Source organism: Lethenteron reissneri, chromosome 50, assembly GCF_015708825.2.
Source record: "Lethenteron reissneri isolate LAM-NWPU_2019-01 chromosome 50, ASM1570882v1, whole genome shotgun sequence".
Classification (NCBI taxonomy): domain Eukaryota; kingdom Metazoa; phylum Chordata; class Hyperoartia; order Petromyzontiformes; family Petromyzontidae; genus Lethenteron; species Lethenteron reissneri.
This window is the reverse complement of record NC_083828.1, coordinates 9,224,028-9,233,861: the sequence shown is the minus strand read 5'-3', so window position 1 is coordinate 9,233,861 and position 9,834 is coordinate 9,224,028. Positions and strand designations below refer to the sequence as shown.

Here is a 9,834-nt window from a genome sequence, read left to right as displayed (position 1 = left end):
GTGACCGCAGCTCGTAGCGACGTCACCGCCGCAATGGCTGCCCCCTTAGCGGCCGTGGGACGGACGGGAATGGCCGGTGTTCGTGTCTGCGTCTCTCTCCTCCTGCGAGCTCCCGGCTCGGTGCAGACGCCTGCACGGTGAGCTCCGCTTCAGTGGGGGTCCCCTTCTCGTCCTCCCCGCGTGGCTGTCGTCTTACCCGGGGGCGCTGCCGCCACTCCGGAGCCGACCTTGACGATGCGGCCTAGCGGAGCCGAGGAGCCTTACGCCTTTCCTAGAAGCTCTGCCTGGGAAAGCCGCGCCTCGAACCCCGTAAATTTGCGTGATTTGGTCATGCTTTCATCTCGTCTGTGTAGATTAGCTTTATGTAAAATAGGTATGACCCCATTGACACCAAGATACTCTTACTTCGGCTTTTATAGAGACCCACGTACCTACATAGAGACCCTTCGACTTGTAATAGAGACGCACGGACGGACTGCCAGCCATAGAACACGAAAACAATGCAAGTTTGATTCACATGGAGTCGAAATATTACCGCATCTCCAGACGTTGCATAGAAACAGTGGGCATACCGGTACGTCAGAGAAAGAGACGGTCACTCATGGGCAGATGACTTGAACAGGGTAAGGGAATTGACGGCACGGACTTGCACGGTGTAGCAGAGGAAAATGAGAGGACTCACCACTGATTTTAGAGAGACTCGTAGATAACTTAGAGACCCATAAACTTGTATAGGGAACCATAGGCTTGCATATGCTTACAGTGAAATGAATATACATAAATGTCCTTTATTAAAATCAAGCAACGGCTATTCTTTTTGCAAGCCACATCTGCGTGATAACACAACAGCATTCGGCAACTATATTTGTAAATCTAAACAAAGACGGCTTGAGCACATTTCTCATGCGCCTCTCATTCGCTCCCCTCCCCCTAGAGGAGAGATCGTTCGAAAGGTAGTCTAAACATTCCCCTTCCGACTCTCACACCTACGCGGTTCAAGGGCTTTAGGCAGGTTTGGGCAGGCAGGCTTAGCCTGTGAATGGACGCGCGTGTGTGTGTGTGTGCGCATGTGTCAATGCATGCGAGCGCAGACACTAATTTGGATATCATTTCACACCAGTGTTCTGTTGTCGTGGCCGTGATGACACACGATGAGGTAGCCACCTTCGCGTATTCGTCTAGCCGCGCCGTCTGATGTCTGGACATTTAAGCCGTAAAGAAGGGCTTAATGTACAATGCTTGCAATTATCACTTGCATTACGTCTCTTAACAAGACCAGTGATGTTTGGCACATGGGGTAGAGCGTTGTACATTATAACGAGTAGTGTTGCTACCGATCTAAATGTGACCTGCGCTAATTTTAGACTTTGCCTGGGTCATAATGACCGTCATCATTCCTAATGCAGATTAGGTTGTGGCATGGTTGCTGTGTAATTTATTGCTTTTGGGTTATGAAATTACTACCCTCCTGCAGCATTCTGCTGCCATGATATAACTACGCGGGATTGTATTTCATGTGACGCGGAGAGTCGTTGCGTCAACCCATTTTTCGACAATTGGGTTATTCCTGAATGATTTAAAGAATACAGAACACCTTTACCAAAGCTCATTAAGTGTCACCGACCGTATTATTGATTCAAGACAATGGGAAGTAATGAGTTTGTACTATTTTTACTGTTGTATTCAGTAATATTACACTGATTTAATTTCAATGTATAGATTACTAGTTTTACTACATTGTAGAATGCGATGGCAGACTAACAGTAGCAACGAAAGGAGATAACACCCAAAAGGATGCCCACCACGGAGATGGAGATTAGCTCACAGGCACGAGCTTGAGGGGGAGTATTGTTGCATTGCAAGACCTTGGAGAATCGTGATGGCTTGGAGGGGGGGGAGACCTTCATCCAGCAGTGGATAGACTGTGACTGATGGTGATAAACTACAGTACGCAACATGATCAAGCCCTTGACCTGCCAAGGCTGCCCTTCCCAAGGTGACCGGGCGGCTCGGTCAACACTGAGCTGACACCACTGGGATCCTTGGTTCAAATCTTGGTTTCAGCTGTCCGTGGTGAAACTGGGTGTCGTGTGTATGGGGTTGACGGTCTCAGCTCAATCACCAATCACTGTACAAAAAAACATTACATTTTTTTTTTATTCTCCTTGGCTGAATTTCAACTCTTAAGAACTGTAAATATCAGTTTGACTGCCATGTGACGAGCATTTCACTGCATTCGGCAAACTACATCCCCGAGTGTGGATTTTGATAAAAAAAAAACACTCGAAGGGATCTCAGAAGCAAATTCTATAGTATCTGGTTTCTGGCATTGGAGGTTTGCGCCGCTTTGCGAGAGTTCTGAATGGACACTCTCATGACGCCGAGAGCCCGATTGGAATAAAGTTGGAGAAAAGGCAAATAAATGTACCTTTCCTGACCCTGCTTTATCAATGCCATACGTTCCTTCTGTCTTTGTGGCCAGGTTCCTGTCATCAGTGCCACAGAGCAAGGGCGGCGACAGTCAGCTCATCGTCGTCAACGAGAAAGTGGTGGGGCCCGACACCGACAATACATTTAAAGATGAAAGACAATAATTTTTATCACAGCATATGAATACATCGTATGAAGTGGACAAAAAAAAGTCTGCAGAACATTTTAGCATTACATTTCGTTACAATAGACAGACAGACCTAGTACAATAGCGATTAACCTGCGTTGAAAGTGTGAACAAGTTGTACGAAAAAACCTTGTGACCTGTTGCTTCTCGCATCTCACCCCCCGCTCCCTTTCTCTCCCGGCACGTGCACACGCGCAGGACATCTCGCCCGTTACAGGCATTCCTGGCGAGCACGTGACCACGCGCAAGGTGCGCATCTTCGTGCCGGCACGCAACGCCATGCAGTCAGGCACCAACAACACGCGCAAGTGGAAGCTGGAATTCGACACGCGAGAACGCTGGGAAAACCCACTCATGGGCTGGAGCTCCTCGTGAGTGGCGTGTGATAATGTTTGTGGTGGTGGTGGTGGTATCTGCGGAAGCAGTGGTGATTGCATTGGGGGTGGTGGTAGTGGTGTTAGCAGTGGTGCTAGGGGCATTAGTACTGACAATGGCACAGTAAAGATGGGACAGTGGTTGTGATGGTGGCGGTGCTAGCTAACAATACTTGCTCTAACAGTTTATGTAGGTCTTCTTGGTTCTTTCGGTAAAGTCACGTAGAAGGGAAGTAATAAAATAATAAAAATAAAACAATTCTCACGACGTTTCGGCCACAACGCAAGCAGCCGTCCTCAGGTGAAAACCAGGTCTGTCGAGGCGACAGCGTCTGAATGAAACGGCACACGTGCTTGGTGCATATATATAAGCTGGGTTGGAAGGGGGGAAAAGAGCGCCTTGACAAAAGAATATGGATATCAAGAGGCATTTTGAATATTTATGGCAAATGCAAATATGCTAAATGCCTCTTGATATGCATATTCTTTTGTCAAGGCGCCCTTTTCCCCCCTTCCAACCCAGCTTATTTATATATACCAAGCACGTGTGCTGTTTCATTCAGACGCTGTCGCCTCGACAGACCTGGTCTTCACCTGAGGACGGCTGCTTGCGTTGTGGACAAAACGTCGTGAGAATTGTTTAATTATGTTTTATTTTTATGTAGGCTACATGGGTGAACTTTGACTTTGTGTGTCGGTGTGCAGGGGTGACCCCCTCTCCAACGTGCTCCTGTCCTTCTCCAGTAAAGAAGAAGCCATCGACTTCGCTGACAAAAATGGTACCGATAAATGATACGAATCTACGCACGGCTCACTATGAAATGAGCAGAAAGTCATTCCTGCTTTGTGAATGTCAAATGTAAAAATTGCGATTTAATGTAACACTGGTTGTGCACGGTGACTCAGGGTGGAGCTACGAAGTGGAAGAGAAGAGAACCCCGAAGCCCAGGAGCAAATCCTACGGCGCAAACTTCTCCTGGAGCAAACGCACGCGCGTGTCCACCAAGTGACACCCCTCCCCGGCACGCACAGGCACACAAGCTCACATGCTCACACCCACACAGGCACGTTCATATACAAGCTTTCCAGGTCTTGCCAATCTCCATAGGTTGACATGCAACACCAGGTATCTATGATTGGCAAGCACCATGGCAGTAATGGGTGTCAGGTGCACTGTTGATGGATAGACGTGTTAAGCCGAGCCAACTGTGTGTCAGTAGCTGCGTCATTCGCCACCTTTGTCGCAACAGCGGTTGACAGCTGCCGGTTGGGTTCCAGAGATAAACACGTGTGTGTACGTGAGTGTGCCATCCGCTGTCAGTGCAGGTGTGTTGATCGTGTCTTTATTGTGTTACCTATCATTATTATAATTGTAATTCACTTGTCAATAAAGTTGCATCTGACCAGGTGTGTTGTTGCAATGCTCATTTGCGTTTGCTCCTACGTGTAAAAGGTGAATCGATAAATCATTTTTTTACATGGCAATATCACCCTCAATAAAGTAGGCATCGGAGCGCATAATATCAAGAGCAGGAACGATACAACAACAGTAATGAAAAAAGAAACCTGTCACGACCTCGGTGGCGAATGCCGACTGAGCAGAATAAATTGCAACCGCGCGCGAAATAAAGTGCAACCGTGCGCAACGAATAGCACAATAAAAGTGAGTAGAAAATAAAATGTCAAGAAACTGGTTTATATATGTTTTTCCCTCCCCTGAATGTTATTGTATGGGAAGCTAAGTCTGAATAGACGTCTTGCACAGACCACGGAATTGAGAAAAAAAGGTGTGTTTAAACAGGGAAAGCTCATTGTGGCTACTGACATATAACACCAGCATAGTACTGGTAGGAACCACCTGGTTCCACCAGCCCACGGGATTATTGTGTCCGTCCGTCGTGCATCAAAAAATGGGAGGAGTGGGGAAGGGCTGGGTGGGGAGGAGAGGGTGGGGCTGGGTAGGGGGTGGGAGGGGTGCGGCTGGGTGGGGAGAGGCTGGTCACCCTGTGGTGCCCTTATAAAACTCAACGTTTAACCAACTCACGCCGGCTTGTGCCCGCCCTCACAGTCAGGCATATTTGCGGAATACACCACGCCGCCGTTGACCCTGGCCATTGACCGAGCAACCCAACGTTCCTACCAGCTCCCTCCGCAGGAATGTGTTAAACAGCAGCAGCTGCTGCTGCTGCAACATCATCATCGCCGTGTCCATCTCTTGTCGTGTCCTACCCAAGCTCCGGTCATAGTACGGTGCATTTCCATGTGCAGCCTGTGTGTCGATCCACTGCTGGATGGAGAGCCCCCCCCCCCCCCCATTCCCTTGACAGGCAGTGAGGGTTTTAATTGACCATACTTCAGGCTGGTCGGTGCGGGTTGGTTCAGGCGAAGGGAATACAAATTAACTGATGTTGTTGCACTGCCCTCTACTGGTCACAATCCCTACGGCGGTTTGTTGACATGGTGGTCACCCATCCAAGCACTGCCCGGGACCAACCCCGTGCATCGCTTCCTACGTCTGACGTGTTTGGATTGAATTCTAGGCGATTTAGTCAAATGCCACGGATCAAGATTGCGTCTTAATTTCTGTTCGCTAACCCGCGTGTTCTCTCTTTCTGGTGGGCCGAGTCAACCCTCCACCCTCAACAAGGATTTGAACTTGAAACCTTCCGATTGTGGGCCGCTTGCTGCTGCCACTAAACTGGTAAACGTGCAATGTTGGTCCAACGGTTCCAGCCACATGCTATCGTTGGCCCAACATTGGCATGTTTATTGGGGAAACCACCTGGTCGGTGGGTGGTGCTGAGGAATGCAAACCACTTTTCTTCGGTGTTTTGCTGAAAGAGTAATAATAAAAAATAGAGGATTTTAACTCATGAAGCGAAACTTCCGCTCACTGTTTGCGTAAGGAAATACTCGGGCTCGCCGTTTGCGCACACGGACGGGAATGACGCTTCGTTACTACGCACAGAGGGGGATAATGTTTCGTTATTACGCGCGGAGAGGGGATAACGTTTCGTTGGCACGCCACGTTCCGACGGGAGGCTCACTCGATTAGCACGGAGCGGCCGCGGTCTCGTGCGCCGATTCAAAATATGAACTTTTTTCTGTTTAACAAAATCCACGCCAAACAAAATCTCGACTTTCCCTAATAGGGGTTTTGTTTCGGGTTAGATAGCGTTAATATAATATCGGCCGCCAAAGCCGACGTGTTAAATCGATTTTCCCTGTGTTGGGAACACCTGCTTCCGAATTCGGAGCAATTCAAAAGAAATATTGAAAAAACGGAGCGTGCATTGTGTTTTGTGCATTAAACCCTTTCCCAAATACAGTACCGATAGGGAGTAGTACCAGTGAGACTTCAATCTTGATTTGAAGCTTTCGTGACTGCAGGAATCCATACTCTTTGGTTCTTTCGGCAAAGTCACGTAGGTATAAATAACATAAAACAAATCACGACGTTTCGATCGCAACACAAACAATCATCATCAGGTGGAACAACCACAGCAAGAAACAATGCTGTGAGTCTTCATCATGTGCTACCCACCGACACTCTCTCTTAACACTCTTCGAACGCTGGGGAGCCGGAAAAGCCCCTCTCTGTACCAGCGTGGACGGCACCCTCGTGGTGTTCACCTTCTCAAGCGCTCGCTCGTCACCGTGGCGTGCGCGATGACCACCACCACCACGTGACTTTTCTTTCGTGCTGTGCGCGGTGCATTTAGCGCCACAGCGCGTGGATTTGTAGCGTTTATTTTCATTTGTTTGCTGGCGACTTTGTGTATTTCATATCGGAATCGCATCCAGGGCTGTTGCTGCTGGCGGCAATAAAAGTTGTTTAAAGTCAAAAGTATCTCAAGATTGACTGCCACACCTCTCCACCTTTCTCGTCCCACTGACCACCGCAAACTGCCGTGCGCTACGGAGCGCATCTAACAGCCTACGGAACAGACACACGAACACACAGTCAGACCCACAGACAGTCAGACAAAGAGCACACTCACAGCCATACAAAAGACAAAGATCCCCCGATATAGCCTGTAACAGACTATTGTGGCAAGTGCCGTTAGCGAGCAGCTACGAAGGCCGGCACGGCACGCGAGGGGGTGGGGTGGCCAGCACCTCGCCCCGTCGCCTTTGTCTCCCCGGTGGCGATGTTCACACATCGCACCAGGTACTCATTTGAGGCCGAGTCGACCTAGGGGGAGACCCAGGAACGATTCAGAGAATCGTCACCGGCGTTGGCCGTGAGCGGGCATCGATCATTTTCTGGAAGACTTTGCCGTTTTTTTCCTGGATTTTTCTGTTTGCGCGTCGTTACTTTAAGATGCTTCTTGTTCATGTTTTTGGTTGTTGCGGTTGCATCCGATTGAAGAGCCCAATGGCTCACAGGGCTATACCAAATAAATGAAACTGAAACTGCAAACCGATCTCGGGTCGCCGGGTTCGTAGCGCAGCGCGCAAACCGGCTCCCGCACTCGGGCGTTCGTACAGACACGCGCAGACACAAAGAGGGAGAGACACAAAGACAGACACTCAGAGACAGAGAGGCAGCGCCGTGTGAATGGGCTTTGCTCTTCCCGATGCTCGGGGCCGTTGCCGGACAAAGCGAGTTTTGTTTTTTTGGGGCAGAAGCGAGAACGAGACGACGTCTGGAATTGCGCGCGAGTAGGAGCGGTGGCACGGTGGTTGCGGTAGTGGTGGTGGTGGTGGTTGTGGTGGTGGTGGTGGTGGTTGTGGTGGTGGTTGCGGTGGTGGTTGCGGTGGTGGTGGTGAGCGCACTGCGCTACTGACCCCCAACCGCTCGAGTTCACGCCTGCTCAGGGCCAACGTCGTTGACGAATATTTTGAACGGGTCCCTGGGTCCTCTCCTAGGTCGGCTCAGCCTCAAATTAGTGCATGGTGCAGTGTTTTAAAAAATAAAAACATCACTGGGGAGACAAAGGCGGCTAGGCGTGGTGACGAGGCACGCTCGCTAACAGCGTTTGCCCCCAACAATCAGTTCAGGCGAAACGGGGGAGTCTGTGTTGTGACCTGCAGTGTGGCGAGTGGGTGGGTGAATGAACGAATGAGTGTGGAGTCTTGTGGGGTGCGGTAGTGTAGCGGTTAGCGCGCTGCGCTACGAACCTGGCGACCCGGGTTCGATTCCCGCTCATGGCCAACACCAGTAACGATCATCTGAACCGGTCCTGGGCCTCCCCTCGGTCGACTCAGCCTCAAATGAGTACCTGGTGCGGTGTGTAAAACATCGTCACTGGGGAGACAAAGGCGGCCGGGCGTGGTGTTGGCCACCCACCCCCTCGTGTGCCGTGCCCACCTTCATAGGTGCTCGCAAACAGCACTTGCCCCAACAGTCTGTTAAAGCTATAAGGGGGATTATTGTCCTTGTGGAGTAATGGTGAGTGTCCTGTGGTGATCTGCAGTGTGGCGAGTGGGTGGGTGGGTGAATGAATGAGTGTGGAGTTGGGTGAGTGTCTTGTGGTGATCTGCAGTGTGGCGAGTGTGGCGAGTGGGTGGGTGGATGGGTGAATGAATGAGTGTGGAGTTGGGTGAGTGTCCTGTGGTGACCTGCAGTGGCTGAGACGACAAAAGTGTCCTGTTTGCCGACCCGGCGTCCTCAACACGGGTGGAGGAGGAATGATCGAGTGACATTGCTGGGGACAGCGTGGCTCCTACCAACTGCAACTCTCTTCTTCTTCCTCCACGTTGTCCCACTCATGTTGGGGGTGTTCCTCTGTCCCTTGCCATGGGTGGAAAAAACTCGATTTTTCCAGCGGCAGGCATCGGGTTTTTTCTTTAATACAATTAAACCAGATTTTGGGGAATTTAAACCTGGTTTAATGAATACGAAACTCTGATCCAAGGCTGAGGCTGCTTCCTCGTCGGTGCTGCTATCGTACTCGGGGGGGCCGTCGGGCACGGAGTAGTCGTAGAATGCGGCGGGCAGGTTGGTCTTGATGAACACGAGCTTCTCCTCCACAATCGTGGGCGCCAGTGAGTTCCTTCGCTTGGAATGGATGAAGCCCAGCGTTGAGAAGTGCAATTAGAACAAATTTAACCGGATTTCTGCCAATCTCAGATAATCGGGTTTAATATAAAAATACAATTAAACCCGATTGTAAAAAAACCCGACTGTGCCACCCTTGGTCGTTGCCCTCTTCTTCTGCCCTCCTCTTGATCTCTCTCCTTTCATTTGCTTCACTTGCACCTTCTGACCCACATCATGTTCCTGCTGTCACAAAAGCATTTTCTCTCTCTCTCTCTTTCTCTCTCATCTTCTCTCTGTGATTTCGACCGCCCTCGATTCTTCTTCTCACTTCTTCATTTCTCACCCTGCCCCCTTCCTTGTTAAACCCGGCACCCAACACTTCAGTAAACTCAACAAGACTCATTATTTCCCTTTTAGAGTATGTTCTTATTTTGATATTTTTACAAGCGTCTTAATTTTTATAGGCAGGACTACCTTCATTTAATGTATGCTTTAAAGTGTTAAATAAAATGTATGAATGAATGAAAGCGCAATCGGTGTGTATTCTATGACCAGCTCTGACGCGTGCATCATAAATAAGGACATTGACCCAAGAAGACAAAACAACACAAATGGAAGGCAAAAAATGCGAAAAAACGTCAGTGTCGTGGCCTGGAGTATGCGGGGGGGGGGGGGGGGGGCGAACACCGTACGGATGGGAAGACAAAGACGGCCGCGGGAGAGTTTGTGTTTTTTTTCTCGAAAGACTCCATCCCCCCCCGCCGCCGCTTACCCCCCTGGCTTGAGTCTCGCACTGCAGGAAGTCCGCGAGAAACTCTTTCACGACTTCGCCTTCCGGACCTGAGAGAGAGAGAGAG

General features: G+C 49.8%; 1 protein-coding gene across 1 annotated transcript; it reads left to right on the top strand.

The window, feature by feature from the left end:
• Positions 1 to 4,399, top strand: LOC133355171 (NADH dehydrogenase [ubiquinone] iron-sulfur protein 4, mitochondrial-like). Its single transcript, XM_061572514.1, has 5 exons — positions 1 to 137; positions 2,483 to 2,549; positions 2,816 to 2,988; positions 3,697 to 3,770; positions 3,898 to 4,399. The coding sequence occupies exons 1-5, from the start codon at positions 34 to 36 to the stop codon at positions 3,999 to 4,001; spliced, it is 522 nt and encodes a 173-aa protein (XP_061428498.1). The 5' UTR covers positions 1 to 33; the 3' UTR covers positions 4,002 to 4,399.
• Positions 4,400 to 9,834: the final 5,435 nt, after the last annotated feature.